Source organism: Seriola aureovittata, chromosome 10 (assembly GCF_021018895.1).
Source record: "Seriola aureovittata isolate HTS-2021-v1 ecotype China chromosome 10, ASM2101889v1, whole genome shotgun sequence".
Lineage (NCBI taxonomy): Eukaryota > Metazoa > Chordata > Actinopteri > Carangiformes > Carangidae > Seriola > Seriola aureovittata.
In genome coordinates, this window is record NC_079373.1 from 7,646,343 (window position 1) to 7,663,671 (window position 17,329).

At 42.5% G+C, this 17,329-nt stretch overlaps 1 protein-coding gene across 5 annotated transcripts in view; it reads right to left on the minus strand.

The window, feature by feature from the left end:
• srpk2 (SRSF protein kinase 2) overlaps positions 1–17,329 on the minus strand; it is a 71,532-nt gene that overhangs the window by 34,417 nt on the left and 19,786 nt on the right. Inside the window, exon 1 of one of the 5 annotated variants that reach the window (XM_056386333.1) lies at positions 15,451–16,205. The exons of the other annotated variants lie outside the window; for them this stretch is intronic. Coding sequence (XP_056242308.1) covers positions 15,451–15,488 — 38 coding nt within the window. The 5' untranslated portion in view covers positions 15,489–16,205. Of the gene's footprint in view, positions 1–15,450; positions 16,206–17,329 lie in introns of those variants that run through there. 5 annotated transcript variants of the gene reach the window in all.

Here is a 17,329-nt window from a genome sequence, read left to right on the forward strand (position 1 = left end):
TCCTGCATAATAAATTCTTGTCGTCACTTTGCAGCTCTTCTATTTTGTGTCAGCGTCTTTAAAATGAAGACTGATGCATCATTTCAACATTGTTCTCATGGAGGTGGCTGGTAGTATCTCAGAATGAAGCAACATTGCTACTGACAGGTCTAACAGGGCCACAAGCACAAGCAGTCAATCATACAGGTTGTAAACAAGCTGACAATTTTGCCTCTAAACTAAAAAACCTCTAAACTACTGTTCCAGACGGTTTGTAGGGGTGTTGACTGTCTACAACCATATGTGATGAACAGTACTTAAAATATATGCATAACAGGCACAGCTTTACAAAAAGTGCAGCCTCTTGAAATAAAAGTCTCTATACTTGCAGTTTACTGGTGTGGAGGACGCCATTATCTGCATAGAGCTTACTGTCACACAGAGAGGCCAGGGAGTAATGGAGGGTTCTGTCCCTTGACTTCTACAGTGCCTTTGTTGCCATCCAGCACGGCGAGAAGCTCACAATGACGCAGGTTCACCACAAAATGAGCAGCCTCTCATGTGGTGAGGATGTTCTGACCCGCAGCTGAACTGGACTATTGTGTACTGTATGTTTGGAGTGTGTTGTGGATCTGTTGCCTCCTCCAAGTGTCCTGTAAGGAGCTAAAGGTCGATTTTCTGAAGGATTACCATCAAGTGGTCGGGAGTAGAGACGGAGGTTCCTCACAGCACAAATTAATCTAAAAGTATTAGCATTATCAGATTGGCTAAAAATACAGCTCATTAATTCATTATTCTGCACTTCAGCAGCTGCATTTGCACAAAACTTTCTTCGTTTCGTTCTCTGAGCTGCTGTAAGAGCTGGATTTCCTTCACAGGGATCAATGAAGTGGCATCACAACCAAAGACAAAATGTACACAATGCATCTTAATGAATCTTTACATTTTACAGCATTAAACGAGTGTTTCATTAACAGCCACACGTCCTGTCGAGATGATGTTACTGAAGACAGTTAACTGCTGCTCGCTCATTCGGATAAAAGCAATGGCTAAATGCAATAACTTGAGATGTAAGCCATCATTTGGTTGCAACAGTTATAATGGGGTTTGTGTTGTGTTAATGTCTGTGTTGGAGCTAAATACTGTAGCTTCCAATAAATAAACACAGAATAGCATAAATGTTCAGCCTCAGCTTTGTCCCACATGGTTGGGTCACTTCAATCTATAGAGGCTAAATTGACAGTTGCTGAAATCCTCCCACAGGCAGCCAATGGCTACAAGACCACACGCTACCCTGCATCGACCGAGCTCTATATAGAAATATGACGCATGGCATACACAGTAACAAATGTGAATACACTCAAAGATAACGGGCAATAAAAGCTAATAAGCTAAATCTATACAAAACCCCAATAGCATGCATGACTGATGTTTGTGCTCTAAAATAAACTTGCAGCAGGCAGACACACACATCTGTGGCTGCACGGAAAACCCTTGTGATAAAACCAGTTGACTTGGAATAAAATTTGCATTGGAAAGCAGGAGCACTGCTCTGCATGGCTGGTGGGATGGCATATGTACACACACACACACACACATGCACACGCACACACATGCACACGCACACACATGCCTTGAGGTAGTGGAAATCAAGTGACATGCCTGCAGATTCAGTAGGACAAGCACATTTCTATCTACTAAACACAAAGAGCAACATTCACATCCACAGACAGACAAAAAAACACAAGCGCACAAGGATAACAATATTTGTGTTTATATTTCTGCTTTTGTGTGTGTCCACACGTGTGTGTCATGCATGTATCCTGAGCCCTGTTGTACAAAAACCCATTAGTCTGGTTTTATTGGTCTACTCTGCTCAGTATAGAAACATATAACCACACATCTTACACACAGAGCCAGTGGGTATCTGCCGTTTCTTTCATTGTGCAGTGCACTTTACACTCTGCTCTCCGCTTTCTATCATGCCCTCATTCACTGCATTCTGTATTTATACATTCCAGTGACGTCAGCCGGGCGACAAAGCCTGTTATTGTGGAGGTTACATCCGCCCACCCCCGTTACAGAAAGCGAGAGCCTCTGAGAAGCCATGTGCGTGTATGTAATATACTAATATAAACATACTGAGGGCACACATGCAGTACACACACAAAGACATGTAAGCACAGTGGAAGCCTGCAATGCTTCATTTATGATGTGATATAAGCATGTTAATCACCTGTGGTGATCTATATGAGTTTCTCAACAGGAAGCAAGGACGCAATATCAGAAAGCAACACGCATTTCTAGTCAATTTATTTCTACTGTTTATTTCTAAATACTATGTACTAACTTGTCCTTGTTAGGACTGGGGATGAATGAGAAATGTCTGTCAGGTTAAAATGTCTGCCATGAAATTATGCCATGTCAGTGCCAATGTCAGTTGTGCTGTTACCCCGTTTTTCCAAATCACTGCCAAGTTATGAAAAAATACAGACTAATATATTGAACATAGGATAAATCTATGTTTAGGTGAAAATGCTGCGACTGTTACTAGTGAAAATGGAGCTTCACTTTTCCTGCTGATGTACAGTGAAGTCCTCTATTATCATCAAGAGTTGTTCCGACACCAATACCAGTATCAGAGATGCCTCCGATACTGCCAGACCCAGATGCTGTCCTTCCCTGACCCGCACCTCTAACCTATAAATTATTGAGAATTAAACGTTTTGATGAAGTGTTTCTCTTTTAACGGTCACAGAGCGCCTCAGCATATGACAGTCTGAAGTAATAGGCTACAGCAGTTTTAAATTCTTTTTCTATATGTTGTCAAATATAAAAAGACCCACAATGAACACTGTAAGCAACTAATCACTATAAGTGAATGACTTAAACAGGATTTGTATAGGCATGATTCTGTCCTAAGCTTTTTGATCCATATAAACAGTTGAGCACTGTAACTATAAGCAGTTTCCACTGTAAAAATAAATAGATTTTGTGTTCTTCATGTAGCTATGTGTTCATGTTTTATAAAGGGTTAAACCTGAGCCATGCCATACAACAACGACAGCCATCGTATCACATCCACACAGGGTTAGTAGTATACAGCTGTTAAAACAGTCGACAAGTTCAGGTACCGATAAGGAAAAAATGTTATCAGAACATCTCTACCGTCATCATCGTTATTATATATAGCAACATGAAATCCTGTGTATTAATAAGTAACTTGACCTTATATTGACTATGCTCCACTAATTGCCGGCAGTAATTAAAACCCTGCAAATACCTTTCAAAAAATGTCATTAGAAAAATGTAAAGTTTTGTTTTTCAGAAGAGATATAGTTCACAGTCATTACAAGCAACACTGAGGACTCATGTAATTGCTGGTTTGAGACCGTTAATTATTAGCACTGCTGCTGCAGCCTGCTCACCACTCCCATGGGGCTACATTGATACCGAAGGCCCCATCTCGAGCTAGGTAACAATAATCCCCCTGAAAAGTAACATAACGTTATGAGTTTTCAGACGCATGCTCTAAATCATTTCTATCAATCACTGCCAATCAAAGAGGATGTCACTGTTAATGAGGTCTATATATATATATACATGTATATGTGTGTGCGTGTGTGTGTGTGTGTGTACTTCACTGTGCCTCAGAACTAAAATAAGATATAACATAGGCCTGTCAGTCTAGGCAAGAGCAGAAATAGAGCGCTTTACATGGTTTAATGTGGACAGGCGTTTTCCCCGTCATCGTCCAGATCCGGATTCATGTTGTCGCTGTCATTTCGTCTGAATGGCTGATATTGCAGAGGTCTCCTCTGGATTAAATTCTCTTCCCTGTTTATCCTAATCCCTGCATAATTAACTGTATATAGGAGGCCAAGAGTCAAGGTTGTTTTATGCAGATGTCTCCTCTGATCTGTTTCAGGGATAGATGTGTTTACTCTCAATGAGATTCACATATCAACATCAAGACGGAAAAAGGATGCCTCATAAATAGCAGTGATCATCACGCTCTCTCCGACATGACTGTTTGCTGCTTGCAAAATTAATCTGCTGCAGGAACGCATAGAGAAGCCTGACTTGACTGGATTAAAACCACAGCGCTGTGGAGAGTGTGGTTTAAAGACAGAATGAGCAACTTCAACATTTCTTGAAAAAAAAAAAGGTTATTACTTTTTTCCAAACAATGTGTATGTCACTCTGAAAAACTATTTATGTGCCTATTATTGTCTTTTGATACATTTATTTGGTACAAAGACTGAGTTATAAACAAATCGAGACCAAGACAAATGTTTGACCTTTGAAATCTGGAATTGGATTCAGGTTTTGCTTTCTTGAGTAGGTAAAAAATATTTAAAAAACTTTAAAGATTACTTTCTGTATCAGTGAATCTATATAAATTACATGATTAATTTATTATCAAAACTACCGTTAAAATTATTCGAATATTCAGAGAGAAAATAAGGTGCCCTTGCTCTTGGCTTCATTAGTGCATAGATGCAAAATCCTACCTCCCTCTAGACTGAACCTCTCTCTGCTTGTCACTCATCTTCTACCCTCTTAAAAATATTTTGCATTTCTGGTCTTCCTGGTAAAGAAACAGTGATTCTAAAATAAAATAACCACAGCCCCAGAGGCAGAGCAAAGATAAAAATCATTATTCAGTCCTGTCAATCTGCCACTTTTCTCTTGCTCATTCTTTCCACCTCTACATGAGACTTGCAGAGGAGCAAACTGACGACATATCCTTAAAAAAAATGTTGAGACAAACTACACACCATAGTTCTGAAACTTAGCTTTACCAAGTGAAAACAAGAACTCACACCCCAGCTCGACCCTTGCCTGATTTATTTTTGTCAATCCACCACCCCTTCGACGTTTCTTTTTCACCGTTCTCCTTCTACCTGTTTCGGAGGGCCCTGTGTCGCAGCCGGAGCACACACAAAGCCAGACCCCATTTCCTCTTCGAGTCCAGGCACGAGTTTAACTCCATAGGGCAGGAAACAAGGATGGATGGAGGACCAGAGAAAACAGCACAGTAGTTCCCACTCTCTGCTGGAGATTCATGCATACAGCAGTGGGACAAGACAAACCCAGCCTTGAATTCCAGCAGAAGTCACATGGGCCTGTGACACCCACCTGCTAAGGATCCTTCTCAATGTACATTTGAGTCTGGAGTGTGTAAGCACATAGGCAATAATGCACACACACACACACACACACGTACTATAACATAGGCCGAAATGCATCTATTTTATAACAAAAGAGCACAAACACACGCTCAACATGTCACATGCAGATCAGAAATGCAACACCCACGACACATTAGCACGTCTTCATCCCTATGACCATTAAAACAACCTCGTTACCTAAAATACACTCTCAGTGCTCTGAAAAGACATCCAATGTCAATTAAGCTTCCAGACAACGCTGTTCCCAAAAATACTCTATAATATGATTTGAATGTCAGCTCATTAGCATGCCAGTGTGTCTGGAATCACAGCTTTACTTAGCACTGTTAGGACGGAGTAGAACTGGGGCCTCTAGTTTCAAGACGACGTGGGACGGTGCCAGAAAGACCAGCAGTGTTATGTGTAAAACCAGCTGTAAAGAGTGGAGCTTATTCAAAATAACCACTTGTGTGGATTGCCCCTCATCCAGCCAGATGCAGCTCGGCTTCAGATGTTATGAGCCTAACCTACATCTAGCAGAGCTTTGTCTGTAAAACTTCAGTTTACTACTTCAATCCATCCGCTTTTGAAAGCAAATATTTACCTAAAACTTCAGAAAGTCTGACTCTCACTCTCTCCACCAACTTTATATTCCATAGCTCTGAAGTTACAAGGAAATGTGTCTCTCAAGTCGTCTCAGTATGTCATTTTATTCCCTGATTATGCCTAACATACTGTATTTCACGAAGGCAGCAGGAACTTACAGTTGAAACAATCAGTTAATCATTCAATAAGTAGATGGACAGAAAATTACTCACCAACTATTGATAATCAATCAATCATTTTGATCATTTTAAAGCAAATTCAAGCAAAAAAATCCCAATAGCTTTCTGGTTTCAGCTTCTCAAATGTGAGAATTTGTTGTGTTGGACATCAGTCTGTTCATCGCAAATAAAACATCTGAAGGCATCAATTTGGGCTCTGGGAATGTGTGAAGGGCTAGTATTTACTATTTTCTGACATGTTGCTGTCTGAATGATTCATCATTTAAGTGAAAAAATAATCTACTTCTGATCAATAATTGAAAATAATCGTTAGTTCCAGCCCTACAGGAGATATGTTATATTATTCAGCAGTAGCAGTATTAGGGAAATGCTTTCGAAGGGTGCTGTAAAAAAGTTGACGTGTATAATGTCTAGTAGGGTTTATTTAATTATTGAATGACTCTGACTTGCTTTTATGTACACTAAATCTAACATTGCTGTGATCGCTTAATCTGCCGATTATAGTCATGATTCATTGATTCATTGTTTGGTCTATGAGATGTCAGAAAGTCTCCAAGAGCTCAAGTTTACATATTTAAATTGCTTTATTTGTTTGACTAACTGTCCACAACTCAAAACTATTTAGTTTACTATCAATGATGACCAGAAAAAACAGCAAATATTCACATCTGAGAAGCTGGAACCAATTGTTTTCTGGCATTTTTACTTTAAAAAATGACTTTAGTCATTAATTGGTCATCAAAAGTTTTGCTGAGTAATTTTCTGTCAATTAATAGACTAATAAAAATAATATTAAGACTTTGTTTATACCTTGTGACTTCATCTATATTTATCTTTGTTTTAATTTACCTTCTGTTGAAGTGAGGTTATTATATTTTTCTCTTGTATCAGCCAGAGTATCTGAATAATATCATGAGGACTATGTCTATGCATCTGATCCAGACTCCGTTCAGAAAACAGGAGAGTATTCACAACACACCCACATCAGGATTGCCACACCCGGCCCAGCAGTGTGTGCCAGCGCCAACAGGAAAACACACACCACCGTGGTGTTATTGTTGGCCTATATCAGCAGTTTACCGCTGTCAAACCAGAGGCCTGGGTGTGAGCAGAGCTTGCCAAGTTGGCAAATTGGAAGACTTCCACGAGTCCAAAGTTCAGTGAACCCAACCCACCCAGGGCTGAAGTGGACAGACTAAAAAAAAAACAAAAAAAAAAAAACCCTGTCTTTGACCGTGCTGCAGGAAGAGAAACAACAGCTGAGCAGTGTTCTCAGACACAACAGACGAATACTGTTCTCAGTTATGCAGCAGACAAGTGACTCAGTCCTACAGGGCATAAGGCGTTGATGAGGGGGGTTACACTGTATGTGCGAGTATGTGTGTTTGTGTGTGTGACTGACAAAGAGCGTTACCTTGCGTATGCAAAGCCGCACAAACAAACACATACCTCCCCATGCACACACAAACACAAACAGGCCATTATCATTCCACTGCTTCAGCGCTGCAGCATCAGTACAGATTAGTCCCCCGGTGACCTAGCATTACCCAACACGCTGCGCAAGTCTGCAGAGAGCCATCTATCTTCTCCCTCCATCTTCTCTCACTTTCCCTCCTCTCCTTCCCCTTCTGCTTTTTATCTCTCTCTCTGAGGCTCTCTAGCCGCCACCAGCTCTCTCTCCTGAGGTTTTCTGCTGTCCTTTCCTGTTCTTTGCTCTCTATGTCTCTATCTTGGTCTTTGTCTTTCTCTCTCCAGCATTCTTCCTTTGGCTTTATCGTCTCTTTCTAAATTCCTCTGAGGGATCATCTCTTTCCCAGGGCTATCGACGTACCACGTTCCTCCGATTGTCTCCACCAAAAAATCTCAACCCCCCCCCCCCCTTCTCTCACTCTTCCTCAATTTCCCCGTTTCTGCCGAGTATAACTTGCACAGTGTCGTAGCAGTAAAGTCAAATCCAGAAAGACTCATACGCTGATGGCAGATAGCTGTTAAATAATGAGAGAGAAAGACCCTAGCTGCATGCTAAATATCCATACTGCAGCTAAAGGCATTATACAGTAAGATAGGAAAACTTAAGGAGAATGTTTTCCTCAATTTTTTTCCTTCAACAAGCTTCTGTTGCGTAATAGCAACCCAGTCTATTATTAGCATGGCTAGAATTAGTAGCCTTAGGAGCACAGCTGGTGGCTAACACTATACTAACAATGCAAAAATTTAATTTCATATATACAGAGAAGCCCAGTGCAAGAATTTTTTGGTTTGCCCAATAGAAAATGTGTGTAATAAAATAAAGCAAACCTTTAAAATGGATTACAGTTAATTTATTATGAATTTCTAATCTGCTCAATGTTGCACTAATGGTGCATGTTGTTTCCATTTCTAAAATCAAGATTCATTTGGCAACTGTGGTACAATGACAAACTTGACCAATACTGAAACTGGCTGCAAAACTTCGCCTGAGATCTGGTTCCCACAGAGAAACTAAAAACCTTGCAAATGGAACTGACACCAGATGACAGAGGGAGAAGATAAGAAGAGAGAATAAAGAAGGAAAGAGAAGGAGATAGCGAACAGATGAAAAGATAGAAAGGAGGGGAGAGCAGCAGCACACGAATGACTGAAAGAATGCTGTACATGTAAACATACAGAGTCAACAGGAACACTGAGAGCTGGACACAAACACACACAAAAGCGAACCCAATGAAATGATAAGCGTTCTTGCTGCTCGTCATATTGACTTACTGGTAATTTGGTGAAAGCTTTTACAAAAACCAGCTGGATATTTTCAGAGTGGAATGCAGTGACACTGTGAATGGGATAGATACACATGAAAGGGTTTGTGCTGTTGAATCCAGGCTTGTCAGGAAGTGCTGTCATAGTGATGTAGGTGCATGGAGCCAAGGTAAATAGCACCATATCAATGTCCAAACTTTGACAAAAAAAAACAAACTACAAAGACTGTTAGCCATGCCAGTGACATAGCTCTAGAGATGGAAATGTCAGTCTGTCGGTCCACAACTCTGGTCCAGACTGAATTATCTGCACAACTACTGGAAGGGTTGCCATGAAATTTGGCAAAGACATTCATGGTCCTCAGAGGATGAATCCCAATGACTTTGGTGAATCTGACTTTTTGTGTTGCACGTCCAGCAGATCTAAGATAAGATCACTTATCCTGTGAAATATCTCAAAATCTACTGGACAGGATTGACACACAATTTTCCATAGACATTTGTGGTTCCCAGACAATACCACCATGAGTTTGACATTTATAGTTTTGAGTTGAACCACTTTTGAACGGATTGCCATGAGGCTTGGTGCATGTCTTTCTCAGAGGGAATCGTACAGACTGTGGTGATCATCAGACTTCGGTTTATGACCAAACACCTGCAAAGCTAATGACATTCACATCAGCCTCAGCTGAACTTCAGTGCTAATGAGCAAATACAAGCATGGTAACACACTACAGCAAGCTGATGAACATGGTAAACAATTGACTTGCTAAATATCAGCATGTTAGCATACTGCTGCCACTTAGCCCAAAGCACCACTGTGCCTAACTACAACTTCACAGAGCTGCAGCACATGATATGGGACAGTTATACTACTAAAAAAGAGGATTGTCTTCAGTCATTAGAAAGTCATTTCAGTTTCATCCCACTTTAACAGTATCATCCTTCACTGTATGGATCTTTCATCCATTCTCATGTACTGTGTATCTACTGATACCACTGCATGATCTTTGACCCCATACTACACTCATTGACACCATAACTCTGCTGAAGCACTCACGGCAGATTAGGTGCCTGGGTCCGGCTCACATGACCCATTCCTTGGGCACGGAGGTATCGCCATGGCGATTGCCTTCAACACAGTACTTGTGAGGTGTCTAGCCACATAGGATATCATTTAGCAGGGTGGAAATTCTCAGCGTTATTTTGTGGTTACACAGTGAGGCTGTTGTGCTTTACAGTCAGGTTAGACTTGTTTGCATGGCCTGAAAATTTTCAGGTCAGCTTCAACTACACACACACACACACACACACACACAGACACACACACACACACACACACACACACACACACACACCACACACACACACACACACACACACACACACACACACACACTTTTTATTTACCATTGCTACATAACTCTAATCCCTCAGAGGCATAGAAGGGATGGGAGCATGCATGAGAATGTCTCCTTCTCCATCTGTCCCAGATGGAGATTGGAGCCCAAACAAAAGAAAAAAAAGATAGGAAGCAAGAAAGGCAATCATCTGTTTCTTTCCAGACCTAACAGGGGGGTGAGTGGGATGGTGGGGATAATGGAGGACAGGAAACCAGACAGGCAGGGCAGGCTGGTTGCTTTGCTAGCTAGCTCCCTGCCACGCTTCATTAGCTATTGTCATGTCGTGGCATGGCTGGGGCTGCTCGTGTGTGTGTGTGTGTGTGTTGTGTGTGTGTGTGTGTGTGTTTGTGTGCCCTGTATGTGTCCATGGCGATGTGGGTCAGACCAGAGAAGATGGTGGAGACCATATAGGCCAGTCGAAGCTCCATATACTGTGTGAATGTGATGGCTGCTGGATGTGATGTTGTCTGCTGCATCGGCCTGGCTTACTGACTGACTGGACACATTCCAACACTTCATGCTGCATCCTCTCCTGCTCTCTGTCATCTATATGTTCCCCTTTTATCTTCTCCTTTTGTTAAATCTCCCTCTGTTTTGTTGTGGCTTCGTGATTATTGAAATAAATTAGATTATTATAAGATCATATTTTTTCATATTTGGCTTTAAGTATTACTTGATCACCAAAAGAGAGTTGCTGATTAGTTCTTTGTTGATCAGCTTATAGTGAACCAGCTAATCTCTACAGCTCTTTATGTTGTATTTAGTATTACATGCCCACCACTATGAAACCTGATGCAGTTCAAAAATAATTTCCTCCATGGCTTCTTACTGCTCTGTCACAGAAAACTAATCTGAAATGATTTTCATTATGTTTCAGTCATTTATTTAGCAAAACACATTCTGTGATTCCAGCTGGTCCAATGTGAGGATTTTTTACTTTGCTCTGTGTAACCTCATTGTCACATCTTTGGGTTTTTGATGGTTGGTCTGATAGAAGAAACCTTGAACTCTTGAGAACTGTAATGGACATTATTTAAACACCTAATTTTGACATTTCATAGACCAAACAATCAAGAAAAATATCATCAGATTAATTAATAGAGCAGTTAGTGATGCTCAAGGAGGCGGACGGAAGGAGGCTTCATCAGAGTATTTGGATGTGTCCAGTAACCTGTGTTTCAACTGGTGTCAAATTGATGAAAGAGGAGATGACCTGGAAATTTTAGGTCCTGTTGGTAACAGCTGTGTATGTTTGTGTGTGTGTGGGTGTGTGTGTGTGTGTGTGTGTGTGTGTGTGTGTGTGTGTGTGTGTGTGTGGTGTCTATGTTGCTCTCTATCTCTCTATTTCTTTTTTCTCTTTTTTTTTACCTCCCACCTTCCCTCTCACTTGTGCCCTTTCTCTCTCCTTCTCTTCCTCTTTGCTCCCCCTTCCTCTCTTCTTCCTTTTCTCTGTCCGTGAAAGAGTGGCAGCTCCAGTAATCACAATAAAAATCATCCATCAACAAGTCACACCTACGTGGTACAGGTGCACGCTCACACCTGCAGAACCGCAAGCACACACATACGAGAACGCTGGAATCCTGTACACGGATTACATGTTAATTTAAGACATTAAAGCCACGTGTCATCTTTTGCTTAAGATAACCGTATCTTTTAAGTTATCCTTGGTATCTACAAAGTTTGAAGTGGATGTGGCATTTTCAACAGCTCACCTAAGTACTGCATCATTTAAACACACACGCACACACGCACACACACACACACACACACACACACACACACACACACACACACACACACACACACACACACACACACACAGGCATCGCTTGACAGAACACACACTGACTGAAGGTTAGGTAATCAGCATCAAAGAGAGGTTTACCCAACACCTCTTAGTGCTCCTGCCTCCAAGTCAGCTTTGCAAAAAAGCCAGTAAACCCTTGACCTCTGGATGTTCATTTATTCAACTTTTGTTTAATCCTTAAAGAAAGTATCCTCAAAGGGCATAAGCCCTCCACCCAACAGCGTCACTTATGACCTAAACCGACGTGCTGTCACCCTGCAGAAAGAAGCTGTAAGCTGCTCACACGCAACGAGGATGTCAAAACACTTGCATATCCTTTACGCACATATAAACACACACACACACACACACACACACACAAGCGCACACACACACACACAAACACTCCATCCATCTCCATCTCCACCATGCCTCAAGTGCCAAGTTACACAACAGGGATCGTCTTCCCAAGAGAAATTTGTCACAGTGCCGCCTCTTGCTCTTTTCAGGTCCAACTTGTCCATCCATTTGGTTTAACGCTCATCACCTATCTAATCCATTCTGCCTTATTGTTCACAAACATGTTACTGCACATCCAAAATGATGCACTCCAGAGCTCTGTGTGTGTGTGTGTGTGTGTGTGTGTGTGTGTGTGTGTGTGCATGGCACCTGGGGCCCAGATGGTGTTGCAGACAGAGATATTGTGCTGATCTGTCCCAAAAAGGCAGGCCCGATATAGACTCTGACGTCCAATCTACACTCAAATATAAACTGCTGATAAAACTAAAAATTAGGCCCAACTTCCAAATCAGTTCACGCTACTTTATGTGAAACATAAAAATAATGTCTAGATTAGATAATAATAACCATTATCTGTATTAGGGATGCAACTAATTATTTACATTATCAATAAATCTATCAATTGTCTTTCAAAAAAAAGCCCATCGAAACAGCCTGAGGTGACATCTCCAAGCTGCTTGTTTTTTTGTGCGATCAACAGCACAAAAACCAAAAGCCAATGTTTAAATTACAATGATATCAAACAGAGAAAAGCAACAAATCGTCACATTTGAGAAGCTGGAAGCACCAAATGTCAAAATACCCGATGACTCACTGATCAACACAACACTGTCCTTGCATCTGAATAATACTGATCTTTCTGACATATTTCCTGCCATATCAAGCTCTTTCTTGAGCTGCCCACTTATGTAGATGAATTAGTATAATTAAGTCGCTATTTTCCTTTATTTATTTATTTATTTTTGTATCTGCATGCACCCAGTCCAAAAGGCATCCCAGCTGTCTATGTCACACTCACAAAGCTCCCGAATCCTCTCTGATCTTTGGTGCAGCTTGTGGCTTTCAAACGCAGCTTTGAGCACATGGGAATTAGCAGCTAGTCTACTCGTGAGGTTCATAACTGATAACGTTAGTTAGGTATACAGTATATGAATTAATTCAGAGAGATAAGAAGATTAAACTTCATGACTAGTTATGCTGACACTATCTGTCAAGCTTCTCCCAGACCGGTCGACTGTAAATGGAGAAAGCGTGTAGTCACATGCATTGTTTCTGTTGTCATATGAGATGCTGCAGCCGTTAAAGAGGGCAGCAGTGTGTGCACGAGTGTAGCTCTTTGTTGTTACCTGCCATGCAACAAGGGACTGCTGCATTATTCTTAATTACAGTCAGACGGCTGTGACCCAAACAACAGAGGGAAAGGGGAAAACTTGCCGAGTGATGAAATCCACAAACCTCACCGCACCACAGATGCAAGGCGATACTCTGTATTTATGCGTCTCTGAGATTGAGAAAGCTGTTTTCTTTGTCTAGATGCTAAAAATATAAGCATGACAGTCTGTGTGTGTACTTGTGCCACTGCCTCTTACTCCAAATTAAACTTCACTTCATGTTCATCCAAAACTGCCACTGTGACGCCGCTCTCCTCTGTGCCCAACTGCCCATGTAATAACGCCTGATATTGTTAGTGCCCATTTACTTCTGCCTATTTGTGTGCCCACTGCGCTGTGTGTTTGAGTGTGCCAGTCTGGGGCCTGGCGCTAGGTTGTGTGGATGGCAGCGGCTCTGCCTGATCGTACTTGGCACAGCATCAGTGGCTACCTGAGTCATCCAGTCTGCCTGCTCCTCACCCTCCAGCACCCGTCAAATCGAGCTCTTTCCGCATTTGCAAACCGAAACAGGAATGTGGGCTTGGCCTGAATAGATGTGAATGGATATGGGATCTTATACATGCAGTAAAAAGGTTTGGACACACGTCACGACTTTGACTGATTCGCTTTTAGATTCGCTGCTTGTAGCAGAGATGGAAACTACCAACAACGGGGCCTTTGTTCTCAAACATTTCTCCACTCCACTCTTTTTCTGTTTTTCAACCTCAAAAACAAACTTTCCCTCCTTAATTACAGAAGTTACAGCTGAAATGACTCTCAGAACTATACAACCTTAAAACAACAGATATCTTTTTTTGAATCAGGACCAACTAAGCAACCCTGTACGACATGAAATACTGTGTTTACTTTGATCCTGTCAATCTATATGGGTCTAATTAGGCATTTTCAGGTACAAATTATTAAAGAGGTCATTATCTCTGCTGAGCAACAAAGGTGGAATCGGTCTGAAATAGCTTCTGAAGCATGGTTAGCCTTGATGCATGTGCTCGTCATGTATTGTGAGATATTCTGCTGTGACGTGGTGTGTGCATGTGTCTTTGTCTGTATGTATTTTCCATTAGCCACAGTGCGCCACGTGACTGGTAATGCCTTGTGACGTTGCTATTCACGCTGTAAAGTGGATGTTTCCTGATATGTAAATCTATGATGTGATGAACGTGGTCAAAATGTGCGTCTGTGTGTTATGTAGAAGTTGCATGGCCTTCAGAGGTGCCATTGTTCAGTAATGCTATGCACTGACTGAGGTGCGTCATGTGGTGAGCTGTTGTCTTGCATCGCTGCTGAGATGCACTACTGCTGCTGCTGCTGCTGCTGCTGCTGCTGCTGCTGGCTGTGCATGTTGACGTGTGTTGACACTCTTGCTGTGTAAGCTCTGTGCATCACTGCCATAAAGAGATGGTGTGTGTTTGGTGTGTGTTTTTCTGTGTGTTTTTCTGTGTGTGTGTGCGTGTGTGTGTGCTTGTTATTGTTGTCATAGGAGATGTTGCAGCCTCAGAAGGCAGCAGCAGTTCGAGTGTGTGTCTGCGTAGAGGTGTGTGAAGGAGATAAGCTTTAAAGATGATGTTTAAGTGTGCTGTACTGTATATGCTGGTATGTCTAACGTCCTGTTTCAGCTGCCAACTGAAACATTACAGCACCATGCAACAATGAACCACTGCGTTTTCTTTCCTTGCTACAGTCAGACTGCTGTGACCCAGACAATAGAAGAAACCAGCTCATGACACACAGACAGAAACAGAAACAGAAAGAGACACAAAACATGGAGGTGCTGACGGGGGCTGGTGGTCGGAGAGGGTTGGGGTGGGAGAGGGCAAAATAACAGACAGACAGATGGACATGCACACAGACATATGGGGATGAAATGATAAGGAGCAAGGGAAGGAGGAGGAGGAGGTGTTACCTTTCGGGGGACGAGGATTTCTCCGAGTTCACGGACATGAGCGGTGCCTGTTAGCCGCTCGCTGGCCAAGGGACCACAGGAGACGGCGAAATAGAACAGAAAGCTTCCTTCTCTCTTTTTTTTTTTACTCTTCTCTCCCTATCTCTCTCTGCTGTGTCTGAGTAAAGGAGAGGAGAGGGTTACTGCCTCCCCTCCTCCTTCTTCTCCTCCTCCTCGTCCTTTTCCCTCCTCCTCCTCCTCTCTCTGTGTCTCTCTTGTCCTCTCGCTCAGAGGAGAAGAAAGGATGGAGGACAAGTCTCCGCAAAGGAATTAAAAAAAGAGCAGCAACTGTGCAGTGCACAATCCAGCAGAGTGTGTGTGTGCGTGTGTCTACCTACGTTGGTTTGTGTGTGTGTATGTGTGTGTGTGTGTGTGTGTGTGTGAGCTGATAGCAAGAGCAGCAATGTCAGTCAGGCGCCCCTCCTCATGCCCCAGCCTCCTTCCTTCCTCCCTCCCTTTCCTTCCTTCCTTCTCCTCCTTCACCTTGCCTGTCTTTCACTTTCCCTGTCACTGAAGTTCCTGTTTGTCCTCCTCTTCCCTTTGTCCCCTTCCTCTCTGGTGTCGCTGGTTGAACTGGGTGATGAAATGAAAACACAAGCTCTGGACCCACAGTGTCTCTGTCTCTGTATCTCTCCCTTCCTTCTCTCTCTGTCTAGCTGGCTCTATCAGGCCTTCTGCAGCTCTGCACAACAACAGAGCCCAGAGCAAGCTGGAGCGTACCACTTTCTGAGCAGGCAGAGGGGTGTCAGCTCGTCACAGCAACAGGAAAATGAATTATTTTTCTCCTTGAGGTGCACTCTCCTCCCCCTTTCCCCCCCCCCCTATGAATTAGTCCCTCCCTCCCTCTCTCTCTCTCTCTTCCTCTCGCTTTCTGTCTCTCTCGCTCTCTCTCCCAATTGCCTTATTACGACATCCTGTATCTCAGGGCAACGCCGCACAGATCTGCCTTACGCCCCCCCCCCTCTCTTCTCCTTTTTTCTCTCTCTCTCGCATCCTCCCTCCTTTTCTCTAAACCCCATTTCCACCTCTGTCTTTTTTGGATGCCATTGCCACCGTATGTGTGTCTTATCCCTTTCTGCCTCCATCCCAGTCTGGCTCAGATTTCTCGCCATCTCTCTGGGCAGATGGGTCTGCTTCTACATGAGTGAACAGCTCACAGAGAGGTAGCCAGAGGGTGTGCCATGATGGGGGGTCTGTCTCTATTTCTCAATCTGACCTCAATATTGGCGTGTGGGTGTGCGGATGTATGTTGTGCGCATGTATATGTGTGTGAGTGCGCGTGTGAAAATGCACAGTGGGGGTTGAAGGGGCATCCTGAGGTTAATGTGACTGACTAGTAATCCAAGGGGTTGTAGGAGACATGCATGCAGTACAACACGTTTATAGTGTGAACAGATTCTTCTCTAAGATACCTCTCAGCAGTTACTGAAATTAGACTGTTTCATACTGATAGATTTAAGTAGGAAAGGTAGGGATTAATGAAAGGAGGCAGGGCTGGGGGATATATACTGTGAGACGATAGAGATTTGTCTACCAGAAGAAATCTTTACGGTTTATGACGAGGCAGCTACCCCTTTAATATCTCTGTGTGTTTTAGGTCAATGCAAATTAATAGGTATGGCTGTTTTATGGCAATATTGGATTTGCTAGATTTTCCATCAGAGAGATTAAGTATCCTGTTTTGTCAGGTATTTAATTCACTGGATAAACCAAAAACAGGCGCTCCTATCATGGCTCTATAGATAGAAATGTCAGGTTTGTGAGTTATTCTGTTTTTCCACCACTTTGGTCCACACTGACATATTTCAGCAACTTTTGGATGGACTGCCATGAAAATAGT